This window comes from Mesoplodon densirostris, chromosome 18 (genome assembly GCF_025265405.1).
Source record: "Mesoplodon densirostris isolate mMesDen1 chromosome 18, mMesDen1 primary haplotype, whole genome shotgun sequence".
In the NCBI taxonomy this organism is placed as follows: domain Eukaryota; kingdom Metazoa; phylum Chordata; class Mammalia; order Artiodactyla; family Ziphiidae; genus Mesoplodon; species Mesoplodon densirostris.
Window position 1 is genome coordinate 50,429,404 of NC_082678.1, and position 18,182 is coordinate 50,447,585.

Sequence of the window (18,182 nt, forward strand, 5' to 3'; positions counted from 1 at the left end):
CTTTGGTTTGTGTCCTCAGTGGGCCCTTCACGGGGGACAAATGTGTTGTCTGGGAATGTAAGATGTTTCTGCTGAGCTCAGAAAAGCCCAGCTGGCTAAACCCTGGCCGATGTGGTTGTCCCCCTGCCACCAAGAGCCAGAGGAGCTGGCCTGCATGGGAGCCGTACCTAGAAAGCACTGCTCCCCTGAGCTTCTGAGGATGTGGTGGGAGGGGAGTGATGGGGGTTTAAAGGAAGGCCTACCACTCCCTCCCAGTCAAGGCTAGGTTCCTGAGCTGTCAGGCATTTGCCCGAGATCCGTGGTACAGTTTCTTCTGTTGGACCTTGGGGTTTGTACTCAAAGGCTATAGGGGGCTTCCCTGGTGGCGCAGTGGTTAACAATCCGCCTGCCAATGCAGGGGACATAGTTTCGAGCCCTGGTCCGGGAAGATCCCGCATGCCGCGGAGCAACTAAGCCCGTGCACCACAACTACTGAGCCTCTGCTCTAGAGCCCGCGAGCCACCACTACTGAAGCCCACACACCTAGAGCCCGTGCTCCACAACAAGAGAAGCCCCCACTCGACGCAACTAGAGAAAGGCTGCGCCTAGCAACAAAGACCCAACTCAGCCATAAATAAATAAATAGATAAACAAACAAACAAACAAAGGCTATAGGGCCGTCAGGTTCCTTAAGAGGTCGTCGTGTCCATCTAAACCACATCCACCCTCCAGAATCGGGAAGAGAGCATGTTTGTTATAGGGTAAAGAGTGTAGACTTTGGAGTCAGAAAGACCTGTGTTTGAGTTTTACTAAAGTTACCAAACGTTGTGAGCCTCAATTTACTCACTCCCTTGAACATTGAATGAAGTGTGCTTAAGAACCGGCACTGTGCCAGGCACAGGGGGATTCAATAAATAAAATATAATCTTTCCTTGAGGGAGCATAGACCTAAGTGAAGAAATGCAACCAAGCACCATAACTGCTATCACAGAGGTCTGCACAGCTATGCAATGGGGTGAGAAGGAGGAAGTGGCCAGTTGTGCTAGGGAGAAAAGGGGTGGCCATTAGGAGAGGCCTCCGAGGCAAAGTGACCCATGACCTCTATAAACCGGCTCTATTCTATCCTCCCAGAATTTGAGAGGACTAAATCAGAGAAGGATGCACACCCAACTAACTACAGTTTTCTCTGAGAAAGAGAATAAGATTGGAGCTAAAGGGAGACTTGTTTTTTATTCTGTATACCATGCTTTGTGGGCCTTTATTTAAGATAAACACGTTTGTGTATTAGATGATGTCACTTATATAGACTTTAGCCAGTAGTAAATGCTTAGGAAGATTAGTACCCTTCCCTCTGCCCGGTCACTGATGCCATCCAGGAAAGGTAATTTTGCAGCCTCTTTAATTAATCCGTCCTCGTGCTCTCCCATTCTTGCCCCTGGTGAGGTTTTCTTTCCAACGGGACGCCTAACGCTTCTGTCCAAACTCTTTCTCTGTAGCTCTGTCAAAAACAGCCAGCTGGCGGGAAAGATGGGACGCTGGATGCTCTCTTTCTTTTTCCAGCTTTTTGGAGGCTGGCTTCTCAGGGCTGCAGGCATGGTCATCAGTGGCCTTGCAGGGGACTGGCTGGTCAGGGTTGCCTGCATCTGGGAGAAGGCAGGGGCCCCCTTGCTGTAGTGGAAGGCCCTAGTCCCCTGGGCGGAAACGGTATGAGCCTCACCAACCTTGTCCCCAGGGTCCCTGGGTGCTGTCAGGAGTGGGGCCTGCAAGACTGCAAGGGGAGACTTGAAATTGTGCTGCTCCCAGGCCTTGCCAGGCCAGCTTCTGGGCAGTGGGCTTCCCAGGGGCTTCTGGTGGTGGAGAAGTTGGGTACTGCCTGAGCTCAGGGTTCTAAAATGCTCTGTTCCTAATGTTACTCCAGGAATTTTTTACTTCATTTTGCACCAAAGCTTCTGGCACCTCTGCCATCAGAGTCTCACCATGTGAGAGCCCTGGTTTGGGGGCTCAGAGTGGAACCCAAACTATGTCCTTTTGGTAATGAGAGGCGGGTGGGTAGGTGTCAAGGGTGTGAGAACTGGTGGGTGAAAGGTCTTTGGGAGCATTTTGGGGAGTTGTCTGCCCTGGATTAGCGGGGTCCATGGGACCAGCAGGATAGTGTGGTAGGCTAGGTCACTTCTATTCTGCTAGGTCTCCCTTTTGTCTTCGGAGGACCATTCTGCTTTTTTCCCAGTGAGATGCTAGATGAACTACAGTCCCAGAGTGCCCTGGCCACCCAGCCCGTGGGTGGTGGGCACAGTGCCCAGGCCACATTGGACTGGGTGTGGGTACATGTCATGGTCATCGGTTGTTTTTGCAGGCACAGCTTGGAGTCCTGGTGCAGGGCAGAGCCTTGACTGAGGTAGCCTGCTCCGGCCCCTTCCAGCCCTGGCCAGAACTCCTCTGGCCCATCCTGATACCCCTGGCCACCTTGTCCTCCTCTCCCTTCTAATCTCTCTTATTTACATTGAAGTGGTTCTGGAAAATACCAGATATGCAAACACCCAGACTGGGGGTGGGTGAGGAGTGGGGTGAAGGGGGGCGTGTGTGGCGGGTGGGAACACAAGTATTTTAAAAATGCTGCAAATCTCTACAGCATTTCCCAGAAACCACAAGCACGCGTTCCGCCTGCCAGCAGGGCTCCCGCCACCCCGCTACACTAAGCTGCTGGATTCTCCTCACTGGAGCCTGGGGTGGAGAGCAGCGTCGTGGGGTGGGGACCGGTGACCAGTTGGGGTGAGGGCTCCCCTGCTGCCTGGGCAGGCTGCCTGGAGCCTCCTTTGTCCATCCGGGCAGCGGGTACGGATGTGCCCCAGGCATCAGCAGCACTGTGGGCGCCCACTGTGCCAGACAGGCACTGCCAAGGAATGGAGTCTTCATGGCCCCCCACCTCTTGCTGTGCAGTTTGGGGGGGGCCCAGCCAACCCTAGAGTCCCGCGTGGTGCTTGGCAGCGGCTTCCGTTCTGTGAAATACAGGGGACAGTGTCAGCAAAGCTTATTTTTTCAGTTGTTGGCTCTAGTTTGGTTGGGAAACTATTTCCTTAGGCCTGGGTCACCACTCTGGCTCCCTTAATCTCCCGCCATATGTTCCTCAGAGTCAGGGCATGGCGTTCTGCCCCGGCCTGGCTCAGCCAGGCCACTTTGCACAAACTCTGCGGCAGGGAAGAACATGGGGTGTTTGCCCAGTGTTCTGTACGGCACCCAGTACAGTGCGTAGCGTGTGCATGCTCCCGAAGTGGTATTTAATTGATCTGGTAAAGATTCAGCCGAACAGAAATGCCTTGAGGGAAGGGCATGAAAAATAGGAGCAAGAACAAAGATCATGGCTAGCGTTCACCCTGCTTTCATTAGACACTGTTCTAGATGTTTCACACATATTAACTCATTAAATTTTCCCAGCAACCCTTTGACGTAGGTATTATAATAATCTCTGTTTTGCAGATGAGGAAACTGGTTTACAGAGAGGTTAAGGTTAAGGTTAAGTTACCTACGGTTTCACGGTTATTAAGTGACTGGTCAGGATTTGAACGCAAGGTATCAGCTTCCGGCCCTTCACTGTGCATAGGAGAGATGGATATCTATATATCCATATAGATAGCTTTACAGGGCAGGGGAAGGCAGTCTCTGGATATCCTTATACACCCACTGCCCAGCCCAGGCCTGGGCCTTCTGGTTCCCGCTGCCCTGTCACTAGAAGCCTCTTCTCCAGAAGGAAAGGGGAAGCCAGGAGTGACTGACCACTCGTGCTCTGCGGATGGAGTGCTGCAGGAGGGTGTGACTGTTGCTCTCTGTCTCTGTAGAGGATTAGCCAGAGGAAGTGAGCCCAAGTGGCAGCAGGTGGGATGTCATCTTGTAGGAGCTGGGAGAGGTCCTGGAAAGGCGGCTGAGGGAAGCCGCGGGAAGGCAAGTGGCATCTGTCTTGTCAGCCTTCGGGTGTGGTCCCCCGGGGTGGGGGAGGGTCGTGCTTTTGCCCCTCATACCTCTCCCTTGCTAGATCCTGGAGGCCAGGCACGTTGCCCCCTCACCTTTTTGGCCCTTACCGACATGCTGGTACTGACCTCTGTAGCATTTGGGGTAGCTAGATCCCCGAAATGTCACCTCTGACCAAGAACATGTCCTCTTCTGTGGCACAGGGGTGAATGAGTTCTCCCCTAGTGTGCACTGTGGGACAAAGCTGAGGAGCACGGCCTGGCGGAGTGCCTGGCAGGTGGTGGGTGTGCAACGCAGGGTTCTCACTGGCTTCTACCATCGAGTCTCTGCTGTTCCTTTTGTCTATCATGCTTTTCCCTGCCCACCCTCACGTACTCATACAAACTGGCCCCGGTTTGAATATCGTTTCCTGAGGGAAGCCTTCCCTGGTCCTCTCAGACCATGGCAGGCCTGCACGTCCTCCTTCTCCTTTACAGCTTTCATCAAGACTGTGATTAGTTCGTTATCTTCTTACTTCTGCCGTGCTGGAGCACTTGAGAGCAGTGGATATTTGTTGAAGGAAAGAGGATGGTTCTCTTGTCAGGAACTGGCTTCCTGTTCTCTCTGCCCGGGTTCCCTTGTTTAGCTCAGTTTGGGTTCCTAGAACCCTCCCTGCTGACTGTCCTTGGTGACTTGTCTGCAGTGTGTTAGGACTTTGTTTCTTGTGTGCCTGGACCCTCGGCATCCCTCACACGAGTGGAGGGGAGATGGGCTCTAGACAGCCAGGAGCAGGGGCCTGGGGAGGGGGCTCTGGGAGGAGGGTCCCTGGGACAGCCTGCCAAGGAAGGCACCAGGCATGGGTGAGAAGCAGATTCAGGGTCACATGGGGTCACACAGTGTCCGGCCCAGGGGACCTTGGAGGAATGTGCCTGTCTTACTGGCTGCAGGTCTCTGAGGGGGTGGAATGTGGCCTGACAGGGCTCAGGGCGCCTTCTTTCCTTCTGCTTTCCCTGGGCTGCCTGTGTGCTGGAATGTCGGCAGGCTGGGAATTTTCACAGCAAGGATTTTTCCCAGTCAGAGCGACAGATTCCAGCTGGAGCCTGGGGACAGCTCCCGAAGGGGCAGGGGCTGCCGGAGAGGGCGGGGGCAGGTGCGGGGCAGCCCCAGCTGCTCTGCTCTTGGGGCCTGGACTCGGTTCCCATCCTCTCTGGGAAACGCAAGCATCTGTCTCCCGATTGGGCCAGGCCAGGGGGAGCCTGGGCTTCTGGAGCTGCGGGGCTCAGGAGAGGCGGCGGGAGGCCTTGGGGACCAGAGAGACTCAACCTCAGTGAGGCGAGAACGTGGCTGGCCGTATCCCACAGGGCCTCACTTCCTCCAGACGGTAAGTGTGTCAGGAAGGGGTGCTGCCTTGGATTCCACCCTCAGGTGGGGCTGTGCCTGTCATTCCCAGGTTCTCGGGCCTGTAGGGGCCACCCAGCCTTGGCAGGAGGTAGCATCGCTGAGTTTGTCACCTGTATCCGTCATCCACTCTGTGGGCCACACAGCACCTCCAGGGCCTGGTTCCCTCTCTTAGTGACCTTTCCAGCCCCTGTGCCCTCTGCCCTCTGAGCTCCATTCTGCTGGCTCCTCCCTCCGATTCCCATTTCTGCAAGGAGCTGACTCACTTCCTCCCTCCCTGCCCAGCTTCTCTCAGTGCTGGGCCCTAGGACAAGCGGGTACCCACAGGGAGGGAGGTTCCTCACAGGGCACTTCCTGGGCTCCCTTCTCTGGCAGCAGGACTGTGAGGCTGCCCCGGCTCTGGGCAGAAGAGGGCTGCCGGTGGGGTGGGCTGGGGAGGGGCCTGGCTCTGGGCTGCAGGGACCAGGTGCCAGTGTCCCCGAAGCCTTGGCACACTCGAGGCAGGAGGTCAGGAAGCCTTGAGGAGCACCTGCTCCCTGTCACCCTGTGGGCTTGGTTCTGTGGAGGAGAAAGGCTGAAGATGTCATCACTGTGATCTGGGAGCCTGTGCTTTCTCTAGAACAGAAGACATCTGCGAAAAGATAGATCTCAGCCCGGAGTGGCGTGGGCTGGAGGCCAAGCAGTGACGGCACTGTCAGGCAGCAGGAGACGGTCATGACTCTCTGTGACACCCAGTTTCATGCCCAGCCCCATCCCATCAAGGGGAAAGTGTCTGGAGAGTCCGGTGGAGCCTTCCCAGGGACAAGGCGAGGGGAGGGGTCTGATACAAAGCCCTTGTTCCTGCTGGCGGCCTGCATCTTGTCCCTGCCCACCCCCAGGTCCCTCATCCATGGACTGGTTTGGTTGTGGAGCTGCCTGCAGAAGCACTGGCTTTAGAGCAGTGAAAGGCTTCCTCCCTGGGTGGGCTGGCATCTTCTATCTCACCTGGAGCGGTCCAGGCTGTGAGAGCCTGTGTGCCTGGCGCTTCAGGCACAGGGGACCCAGCCTGTGCTGGGCCTGGCACAGCCTTGCATCCTCCTCTGCGGGCGGCCTAGGTTACCTAAAGGACACAGGCACAGGGTAAAGCTGAGGCCCCGCTCACTTGGCCATGCATCAAGATCAATAGAGGCGAGAGGGAAACTGGGCGCACCGCCTGAGAAACCTGGGGGTACGGCTGTGGGCTGTCTTCCTGCAGTCAAGTGGCCAGCAAAATCCTTATTCCCCTTAGCACTTAGCTTTGCCTGGAGGAGCCCTCATTTCTCTGGCAGACTGCAGTGATCCTGATTCTGGCTTCAGGATTTCTGGACAATGACAGGAGTTTTTTGTATAGATGATGTTGGGGGCGGCAGGTGGGAATGAGGCGTAGGGTTGGAGAAGGTGAGGGGTACCAGCCTGAACACCTTTGCTCTGTAAAAGGCCCTCACCCTCCGTCGTGGGAGGTGAGCCACCCTGCCTAGTCACACAGATGCCTGTCTGCATTCCTCTCCCAGGGCTTCTTTATTGTTTCCTGCCCCCACCCATCATTTCTTGGCCCTGACCTGGGGAGAAGAACCAGGCTCTGTGACAGGACACCCAGCTTGGAAATGGCTTGGCACACGTACACACACACGCGCGCGCATGCGTGCCACACACACACACACACACACACACAGACCCTTCCAAAGCATTTCTGCCATCAGCTTCCAGCCCTTCTAACCAGCCCTCACCTTCTCTGTGCAGACGAAGGCTGGCCACAAACCAGAGGACTTGGTTTCTGGGGCAGAAGAAGGCACAGCTTTCCTGCTTTTTATCAGGGCCCTGGGTTCCCCACCCAGCCTCTGTGTCTTCTTAGATCACTGGTTTTTTTGTGGGTTTTTTGGGGGGCCACGCCATGCAGCATGTGGAACTTCCCCGACCAGGGATCAAATCTGTGCCCCCTGCATTGGAAGCGCGGAGCCTTGACCACTGGACCACCAGGGAAGTCCAGACCACTGGTTCTGAGGTCTCCCTCTGTGCCTCTGAAAGAGGAGCCCCTGCTATAAAGGATCTCCCATCTTCCCTCCCCACCCGTTCTCTTCAAAATCTCCAAACTGCAGCTCTTATTGTTGCTGTAGAACCAGATGCTTGGCAAATATGCAGTTGGATGGGAAGGCTGGTTTTGGCTGTACGAACTACTTTGAGCTCATTTGGGGGAGGAGAAGGAAGAGGAAGCCAGCATAGGCAGAAGGGCCCACAAATCGGGAGTTGCGTATGATTGTGTTCGTGTTGTTGATCCATTGGCATGTACTGGGCATGGCACAGCCTGTGGAGCTGGACCGCCTGGGTTTGAATCCTGGCTCTCCTGCTGACTAGCTGGGTGACCGTGGGCAAGTTGATTTCTCTGTGCCTCATTTTCCTCATCTGTAACATAAGAATACTAGTACTTTCCTGGATTAATGAATCAACACCTGTAAATCACTTAGAATAGTGTCATTGTCATCATCACTGATCTGTCTCTGATGGCTGAGAAGCACTTGGTGCCTGGGAGCTTGATGGCTTGATCTGCCCACAGGAATGCCACAGCCTGTTAAGGACTCAGCTCAGCTCATGGAGGGTGGGGTGGGCTTCACTCTTCTCCTTAGGATGGTGCTTTTGCCCAAAGCGCCTTCCAGGTGGAGATAGGGAAATAAGGCCCAGACTGGTCCCCAAGCTTACTCAAGGCCACATGGTAGCCTCAGAGTGGGATTGCTTTGCCCTGGATATCCAGTCGAATCTGTTTGATGCCAGTTTTCAGAACTGTGCTACTTTGCCTGTGATTTCCTTCAGTCAAATTCCTGGCTGATACCAATACCTTTCGACGACCAGACTTCTTTCCTATTTGTTTTCCAGTTGAACAAGCAAACTCTACTCTCTTGTGGTCTCTTTACAACTTATTGTGTTTCCTCGCATCTGTGTTGCCTCTGACAGCCCACGTGGATTAGGGCTAAGCAGGAATTGAGGCACAGAACAGAGAGGCAGCCCTGACCTGCCAGTTCCCGGGTCTGTTCTCTGCTCCCTCCCTCACACGTAGAAGCTTGCCCAGACGCTCTCACCTTGGATTTTCTAGCTACTGTATCAGAACCTTTCAAATTAAGCGCCGGTGGTAGCATGTGATAGCCGTCGGATCCGTGCCCGGTCCCGCCTTCCTCCCCGGGGAGCTTGATTGAGCCTCTCTAGCAAGGTGAGCATGCCCCGGAGTCCTTTCTCCACCACATCCTCCTCCCCCTCTTCCTCATTTGCTTTATCCGTCTGGCATCACAGGGAGGTGTCCGGTTATGGTCCCCACTACCCTGTGGGAGAACTCCTAACATTCTGTTCAGTACAAGGCTTCATTGCCTTATTTGCTCTTCAAAGTTCAGGGTTCTGCTGGCCCTTCTCTTTCTGGGAGCACTAACATCAGATGAGTCCAGCAGCGGGTGATGTGGGGAAGCCCTCAGGCCACTACATTCCAGATGTCTTACCCATGCATGGTCCAGAGACTCTGCAGAAACAAGGAATGATTGTGTGCACTGAGGGGCTTTCTCCCAGGCCTGGGATGCCTTGGGGTGGGGGCTGGCTTCCATTCAGCCTTGCCTTTTCATCCCTTCTGCATCTGGCTTCTGCTCCCAGGCTGGGGGTTACATTGTGGCTACCGTCCCCTCCCCCACTTCTTTCTGAGCCCTGGGGGTCAAGGCATGGCACATGGGGACAGGAGTCTAAGCAGACTCTGGGGCAGGGGTGGGAGAGAACAGCAGGTGGTCAGGGACAACACCTGAAGGAGTCTTTGGCAAGGATGACAAGGACAAGCTGAAAGGGGGATCCTCTGGACCAGACCTGTCCAGTAGAAAGTTCTGCAAAGTGATAAATGTTCGATAGTCTGTGCTTTCCAACTTGGTAGCCATTAGCCACACGTGGCTATTAAGTACTTGAAATGTGGCCAGTGTGACTGAGGAACTGAATTTTCAATTTTATTTCATTTTTAATTTAATCAGAAGCATTCCCTTGTTTCAATTTAAATAGCCACACTTAGCTAGTGGCTACTGTATTGAACAGTGCAGCTCTAGACAGCTCATTCAGAAAGAAATGGTGGGGTGATCTTGAACCTTGTCTTGCCGTCCCCCTGGTGAGGCTGGGAGGGTGGTGTTTTCTCTTCCTCTCAGGAAGGAAGGCTTGTTCTCTCCGGCAATTTCTACACTTCACCAACTCAGGAATCCTGATGCCCCAGGGCCAACGGGTCCCTGGCCATGTGCCACCACAACTGGGGCAGTGCTTCCCCAGCTCGCCAAGCGTGTTTTCTGCCCAGCCTGGTAATGCACAGGTGCTCACGTGCCCCAGTGGATTTGGCCAGGGCTGTTAATGCAGAGGTGGGGGGTTAGTAGGAAAAGTAGAAGCTTTTGCTTCTTCCTTCCTGCTTCTATGGAGATTGGATCTGTGCTTTATTTTGACTTAAAAGAGTGCTAGAAACAAGCCCAACAGGGGCCTCCAGAGGTGAACACACAGATCCTCAAACATTTATTGAACATCCAGTGTTTGGAGGACACTGAGGCTTATCTAAAGGAGTGTCTCTGACTTTGAGAATAAATAGCACAGGCCTCCAACTCACACCCCGGGAGGCCATACTGATATTTTATTTAAATTGGTGTGGCTGACCCTTAAACTGGGTTTCCTTTTTTTATCCTCTGGAAATAGAGAAGAGTTGTCAGTTATGTGAGAAAGAGAAGAACAATTTTTCATTATGCTTATTCTTTCCTGTCTGCCAGAGGGGGTGGGGATGGGAATAACATGCGTGGTGCATTTAGTAGACTCAGAAGTGCCCCAAGTCTTGGTGGGATTTGGGGCAGGAGGGTGGAGGATGTTGGAAAACCATCCTCAAGGTTGGCCCTTGGCTTTGGGCCTTGTGGGAGCTTGGCAAGCGGAGGCAGTTTGGAAGTCCCCAGGGGCCATGAGGAAATCCCCAGCAGCTGAGAGTCCTCAGGGAGCAGCAGGCCTACTGGAGCCACCAGTCAGGTGGTCTGTCCCCGCAGGCAGCCGGGACCTGACTTCGAGGGTATGGTCTCCTGGTCTTCTCAGAGAGGACAAGCCCAGACTTCCCTGCTTGGGCTCTGTGCCCACAAGATGGCGTGGTGTCAACAGGCTCTGAGCAAACGTTTGAGTGTGCCAAGGCAGGGGCTGGGGGAACCCAAAGCCTCAGTGACCACCTCTGGGGCAGTGATCTGGGGCTGGCCACTCCGAGCCCACTGACCCTCCTGGATTGCTTGTCCCAGACCTCTCCCCACCACACAGGCTCAAGGCATCCCTGGAGTCTTCTGTTTATTCATGAAGTCATCCATTCATCCATTTTATTCCATCAATAAGCATTTACTGAGTGCCTGCTATACATAGGGACTGTTCTGGGCTGTGGGGATGGAGCAGTGATGAAAGCAAAGTCTGCGCCGAGCTCATCTTTGCCTCTTCTGGACGTATCCCTCCAGGGTAAAGGGAGAGGCCATTTTGCCGCTTCTGCCCTCCTCAGCCTCCAGCTCCCAGGGGGCGCCTCTTGGGGGCGGGGCCGGGAGGGCGACCCCAAGGAGGTGCTATCCCGCGGCCTGGGCGCCGGCTGGCCCTTGAGAAGGGGGCGGCCGCCCTCTGCCGGGCTCCAGCAGCACTGCAGGGCGGGTGCACACCGGGCTTCCAGGCGCATGTGCCGGCCGGGCCCCGCCCCAGACTCCCCCCCTGCGCTGGCGGCGGGGCCGTCGGGGCCAGGAAGCGTAGGCCTCAGGGTTTGGGGGCGGGGCCGGGGGCTGACTCGCCGCAACCCAGTGAGGCAACTCCTGGGGAGGGTTGTCTGGGCCTATCACTGCGCGTGCACCCTTGGTCTCGGCGGGTTTCCCTTCAGACCTCCTCCCCGTCCCTGCGGCCATCCCTAGGCTTCAAGAGGGTCTGTGCCCTTCCTTTGGGATCCACTGGTTATTGATGCCCAGTAAAATTTCAGAAAAAACCTTGGTATCTCAAAGAGTACCAGTCACTGTCTACTGACACACTTACACTGTTATTTTATAGGAGAGAAGACATTTCTTACACACCAAAAAAAAAAAAAAAAAGGTAATAAAGGCTAATTCTTGCCAACAGAGGGAAGGCACAGGTGCTGAGAAACCTTTGAACTGATCATCCCGAAGAATGCATCTGTCTGGTGGTTGGGAGTCTCCAGGAAGCATAAATGCTCCAGGCCCTCCCCAGCCCTGAGAGCATAGTGCTAGAAACAAGACTCCCCCCAACTTCCTTAAATAAAGAATTCTATTAGTGCCACTTTATACATTGCAAATTAGTCATAACACAAGCACTACATAATTAGTATCCATTTATGGAGACAGTGTTTATAGCCCCCCCCTTTCTTTTAAGAGTTTTGATTTAAAGGGGAACTAGAAAGACAAGTAAGGTCAGAGGAGTATTCTTTCATTAAAATGCTAATTAGAACCTCAGTCTCAATGTTTTACAGACTACCTCCCTTTCAACCAGCCTCAAGAAGTTCAGTCTAGTGGAAAGGGGATGAAACAAACAAAAAACAAAAAACCCCAAAACAGGCATTGTGCTTCCCCACAGTGTTCACCGCGAGGTATTACACATCATCGTTAGTTGCAAGAGTAAATGACTTACTCCTCAGAGCCTCCTGTCTAGCCTGCTCCCAGATCTGCTTAACCACTTTGCCTGACCCAGTGCCCGAAACAGAGCCAAGGCCCTTTCACTCACCCAACACTACCAATGTGGAAGAGCAGAGTAGTTGAAGTTGTTACTCAATCTGGATATTCCTTTGTTCCCCATTCTTTTCTGTGTGGCTAATTGCACATGTACCTTTCAGATCAGTTAGTTAAATCCAGTGGATATTTATTGAACACCTACTATGTGCCTGGTTCTGGGGAGTAGGATGGTATCTAAAGGAAGTAGGAAATCGTCCCTGTTCTCCAGGGGGAGAAGGCTTAAACACATGACACAAATAGATTACCATCAAAACATCAGTTTAGTCATGGCATATACTCATTAAACTTCAATAAATTCAATTACAGTCCCCCCCCCCCGCAATCTGAAAGTACAGCGTTCCTATGAAACCTTTTGGAAGCTGAAATGGTGTAAAGTAAAGAAGCAATGACCTTAAGGCACATTTTGCTAATGGATGCATTTTTAAAAATCAAGATAAAGCATACATACAGATTCACTTCAAAGCTATGACAGTTTGATGTTGAGATGCTGAGTGTAGTTCCTGGGGAAGAAGCTCGGCAGTGCTGCCCGGCGTGTGTCCTGCCGCTATAACGCTTGCTGCAAAACAAACACTGGACACTATTTTTGTTCTTAGCATTTTTCTGTATAAGCGAAAATCCTCTTCAGATTTCTTTGGCTTATCAGAAACAGGTACTAATGTATGCCTTTTGTAAAAGCCAAGTGGCATAAAACAAACCTTCAAAAAATGGAGGATACCTGTATGTGGTTGTGTAGGAAACTATATATTACTGTAGTCTGAAATTATAACCATTGTATTTTGTGTACTTTTATTCAGTGCTGTACATGACTGTATACATTATGCTTTCAGATATATAGAATGGTATATACAAACCCATGTGTATGTACTATACTTTGTGAGCAAGTTTAGGGATTTTTAAGAGTAATTTTGACTATATTCTATTTTTGCCTTACATGCGGACTTTAGAATCTAATCCCACATGGTATGTGACTCCCCTGTATGTAACAGAGCACCATGTTGAGTATACTCAAGAACCACCACGCATATGTGCTGATGTTTGGGTATAGACAGTGAACACTGTGGGTTTTTTTTTTTTTTTCCACTACACCTTGGTTTTTAATAATAATTTAATCACTACTGACAATTTGCCAGGCCTAATGCTAGGTGCTTACCAGGTACTTCTTTTTTTTTTAAATAAATTTATTTTTAAAATTTATTTATTTTTGGTTGTGTTGGGTCTTCGTTGCTGCACTTGGGCTTTCTCTAGTTGCCGTGAGTGGGGGCTACTCTTCGTTGCGGTGCGCGGGCTTCTCATTGAGGTGTCTTCTCTTGCCGTCGAGCACAGGCTCTAGGCGCCCGGGCTCAGTAGTTGTGGCTCGCGGGCTCTGGAGTGCAGGCTCAGTAGTTGTGGCGCACGGGCTTAGTTGCTCTGCTGCGTGTGGGATCTTCCTGGACCAGGGCTTGAACCCGTGTCCCCTGCACTGACAGGTGGATTCTTAACCACTGTGCCACCAGGGAAGTCCCACTATATATATATATACATGTTTTTTTAAATTCTCACGACAACCCCATAAGGTAAATGTACTATTATAAGGCAAAAAGTGGAAAGTCTAAAAAATCGAGTAACTTTCCCTTAGGTCAGACTGCAAGAAAGAGGCCGAGCTGGGATTCAGACTTTGCACTCTGTTACCTCGCAGATCTTGGGTTTTGGGAAAGGCTTCATGAAGGAGGTGGAACTCACGATGGACTTTGAGAAATGGGGAAGGTGGAGGGGCTGGTGGAGAGGCTTTCATAAGTAAAGGCTCTGTGGGAGATGAGGGCAGGGAGCCGTGGGAAGATCTTCCTGAGAGAGGGAGAGCCTGGAGTGCTGGGGAGAGGGCGAGGGTGAGAGGAAGGTGAGGGTGAGAGGGAGGTGAGGGTGAGAGGAAGGTGAGGGTGAGAGGAAGGTGAGGGTGAGAGGGAGGTGAGGGTGAAGCGCTGAGGAGGCCCCAGATTGTGGCTGTCCTTAGAGGGAGGCTGAGGTGCCTGGAGGTGGTCCGGCTGGCTGTGGGAGTGACCGCGTGGCCCCCAGAGCCACAGGGCAGGCTTCAGGACCAGGTCCTGAGACAGCACTGAGCTTTGAGCAGCAGAGGGACTAATGGTGACTGTGTGTGAAGCTGAGTGGGTTGCCACGGCCCCAGTTTCCCCCTCGGAATGAAGAGGTTTCCCTTTTCACTAAGGGAAGTGAAACTGCCCTGAGATGGTCTCCATCAGTAATATCAAGCATCTCAGAGACAGAATGGACAGGATCTAGTCATCTGAGTAGAAACTCGGAACGGATGGGCCCACGGTTATTACTAGTAAGTCAGACAAGACTGTGCAGATGAAGTGACACTTGGTCACCCAGAAGTCATCTTCCAGGGCACTGCCGAATGGCAGGTGAGCCTCGAAGGCCCTCAAGCAGCCAACGTAGAGAACACTGAGTCTGCGTGTGAAAACGCAGGCCTTTCACTCACAGGAGAGGCTGTGTGTTCGCTGACATCCCCGTTGTTCTGCTCTGGACTCTTCTATCAGGCTTGGTTAGCTGGCTTTACAGCCTTTGGCAGAAACAGCATATTAGAAGGAGGTTAGACTGCTCAAGACAGGCATGATGACAGGCAGAGTGACAGCCAATGGTCTGGCAGGGGTAGGGGACAAAAGAACTAAACAGCAGATACACAGACACAAAGGGCGTCTGGCCTTCCTAACATGGGGGTAGCCCGAGGCTTCAGGTTGACTGTGGTGCCGAGACGGGGCTGGTGCCCTTGGAGAGTGGTTTGGGGTGTTGGTGGGGCAGAAGCCAGGCTGTAAGTCAGGAGGTCAGAGTTTAAGATGTTAGAGATGAGTTCAGAGTATTTTACCAAAGAAAGAGCGTCTATAAAGTGTTTGTTGTTTTTATGATTGGAAATAGTAATAGAATTTAGAAAACTACTTAAAATAGAAAGTATTTTGTCCCTTAAAGAGGGTAGGCTTCAGTTACCTGAAAATTTTGCTTGTGATGCCTCTCCCCCACCCCAGTGATCACAGATAGATAATAATTGTTAAAACTTTTTGAAAACATAGGGGCTGGACCCTGTTCTTAGGGCTTTGCAAGTACTAATTCATTTAATCCCTGTAATAACCCTGTGTAGTAGGCACTATTATTTCCCCCATTTTATAGGTGAAGAAATGGAAGCACAGAGTGAAGTCGTGTAGTTTACTGCATGGGAGAGCCAAGATTGAACCCGGCAGTCTGGCTCTGGAGGCCTCACTAACTTAACCACCGTACAGTGTGAATAATTCCTTTAAAGCAGTGGTTCTCAGAATCATCTAGAGAGGGCTGGTAAAAACTCAGCATAAAAACATGCTGAGTTTCTGACTCAGTAGGTCTGGGGTGGGGCCCTAGAATTTATATTTCTAACAAGTTCCGAGGGGATGCTGATCCTGCTGGTCTGGAGACCACATTTTGAAAACCAAAGCCCTTTCACTGACTGAGACTTCCATCAATTTCATGCTAAGAGAGTCATTGCAGCATAATCCTCATTTTGCAGATGAGGGAAATCTAAGTCACCTGCCCATGGTCACACAGCTAAGTCATTCATTCCTTCATTCACTGACTCTCTCATTGATATAACAAATGGGCACCCCTGCCCTAGGCCTTATGTTGACCTTCCAGTCAAGCAGCTCTCAGCTGTGGCTGTATGTAAGAATCACCAGGGGAGCTTTTAAAAATCCCAGTGCCCGGGCCGCTCTCCCAGACCAATTAAATCAGAAGCTAGGGGGAAGAGGTGGGATCCAGGCATCAGTATTTTTAAAGTCCCGCCGGGGATTTCAGTGTGCCACTGAGGCAAGTGGCACCACTGTGTCAAGAAAGCACTGGAGGTACGAAGACCTGTGACATGGCACATGCCCCCGAAGGGTCAGACCATCTCCCCAGGAAGACACACCACTCCCTAGAAAGCAGAATCACGAGCTCAGCATCCTAATGGCTTGTACAGCGAGTGGCAGGTGGGAGCCGGAGCTGGGCTTCGGTCCTCTTGGGCAGTGCTTAGCAACCTCTTCACAGAGAAAGTAATACTGTTTACAGGACCCACTGGGCTCATAGGACCGGCAAGGGTGACAGGCCTGGGGTCTCCAGACACCCTGCTGGGCATTGGTTAGGAGACAGCTCTGCTCTGGCTTCTCAGCAACAGCCCCTCCCCTCCCCCTCCCCCTCCCCCTCCCTTTTTCTTCCTGGAGAGGAAGAGGGAGGCAACGACTGTTTCCTTTTTTGCTGCAGAGCTGACAGGTTCTGAGACAGCTTCAAAAGACCTGTCTTTTGGCTCCTTCCCACCTGCGCCCATCTCCCATTTCAGCCTCACCGGTGTCCCCAGCCCTGGTCTGGGCACCCTGTGGTGCTAACTGAAGAGCCAGGCCAGGTTTCTCTTCGTGAGGAACGCTGGCCTCTCACTGGCAACCCTTGCTCATCCGCCAGACACCCAAGATTTCCTCTGTCTGCAGGGCCAAGGCCCCCCCTCCCACACCCCACCTACCCCACCCTCCTCTGTGCCTGCGCAGTCACTGGCTGTGTGGGAGAGGGATGTCTACGCAGAGCGTGCAATTGATCCTGTGCACGTCCCCGGTGTATTTATTACAGGGGGGCAGCCACAGTGGGCCTCAGACTGATCGAGTGGGTCTCTGCTCCTGCTGGACTTTACAGCATGGCTGTGTTTGCGCACAGTGGACAGTGGGCCCTGTATGTTGTATTGGATGTGACGTTAGTAGTTGTCTTGGCCTCTGCCGCAGTAATTAGATGACTGGGGTGAGCCTATGATTTGTGTGTTCTCAGAAACACTGTGCTGTGATCGAGTGTTCATGCGTGCTGGTGTGTGTGTGTGTGTGTGTGTATACACGTGAACGCGCATGTGCATGTCTTGACTCTGGCCTGTGGGGCTGGGGGGCTGCAGGTCTCAAATTCCTCTGCTATTTTTAGGGGCCATATCAGCTCAGCTGTCGGGAGCCTGGGTGTGTGTCAGTCGGAAAGTCTCACCCTCCCCGTCCCTTGCCCCTAACCCTCCAACACTGCCTGCCCCCCACCCCACGTCCTCACTCCAAGAGCCTCCTCCTCCTCTTCCACGCGTGCTGTATCACCCTCTCCTCCCGGCATACCTGGTACCCGCAGTCCTCCAGGCCACTCACTCACTCACTCTCTCCCACTGGCTCTGGCCAGGGTTGGGCAGCTCTGGATGGGAGGGGCCTGGAGAGAGGGAGGGGAACAGGGGCGGGGCTGCTGCCAGTGCTATTTTGAGCTGCTAACGGAGCAGCATCGGAGAGGAGACTCCTTGCTCTGGCCTGCTCCAGGCCAGGCTATGCGGGTGAGTGTCCCTCTGACCCCCCACCCCGGAAATGTCCCAGGCTCCTCATGCTGTTTCCTCATTTCGGGAAGGAGGGGACTTTTTGTTATTTCCCTCGAGGTGGCTGAAGTAGGTGGGGAGGGAGGCGTGAGGCTGCCTTGGTGGGGAGAGAATCATCCATCCCCGCAGCCTCTACCTCTCAGAGGCGAGGGGCAGGGCTTCCTGGGCCTGACTCATGACTTTGGAGGTCTTGTCCCTGCTTTGCGTTGCCAGCGTGGCCCTCCACCCCTGCTTCCCCCTGGTGGACAAGAGAGAGGGGCTTGAGAGGGGTGGCTTTTGGAGTTGTCAGGGATCCCCCTTTCATTGTCCCCGAGAGTGGACTCAGCATGGGCTCCTCCGTTTCTGTGGATCAGACACTCGGAAGGGCCACAGATGGCATCTTGGGGAGTAAGTTCCTTAAAAAAGCAAGTGAGGAGAGACACAGCGGCCTCCCAGTCCGTTCCGTTCCCCCACGCCGCCCCTCCCGGCCACCAAGGGTAAGGTTTTCAGTTGTGTCAGCAGTTGGCAGAGAGTATGGGCTGGCCTGGTGCGGAGGTGTATCAGCAGCCTGAGATGTGCCTAGGAGCATTTGTATCTCCCTGTGCCCAAGGACTGCCCCGCTCCAGCCGCAAAACTGGCACCAGCGCCAACATGTGTGGGCGGGCTGGGGGTGGGGCCCGAGCGGCTTCTCACCCTGAGAGTGGGTGCTTCCTGGTAGAGCTTATAAGCCACCCCACCTTGGGCCTCCAGGTCCCGGCACCAGGTCA

The 18,182-nt window shown here is 53.1% G+C and overlaps 1 protein-coding gene across 10 annotated transcripts in view; it reads left to right on the forward strand.

The window, feature by feature from the left end:
- MYO18A (myosin XVIIIA) overlaps positions 1-18,182 on the forward strand; it is a 96,127-nt gene that overhangs the window by 16,906 nt on the left and 61,039 nt on the right. Inside the window, exon 1 of one of the 10 annotated variants that reach the window (XM_060082204.1) lies at positions 17,339-17,397. The exons of the other annotated variants lie outside the window; for them this stretch is intronic. Coding sequence (XP_059938187.1) covers positions 17,392-17,397 — 6 coding nt within the window. The 5' untranslated portion in view covers positions 17,339-17,391. Of the gene's footprint in view, positions 1-17,338; positions 17,398-18,182 lie in introns of those variants that run through there. 10 annotated transcript variants of the gene reach the window in all.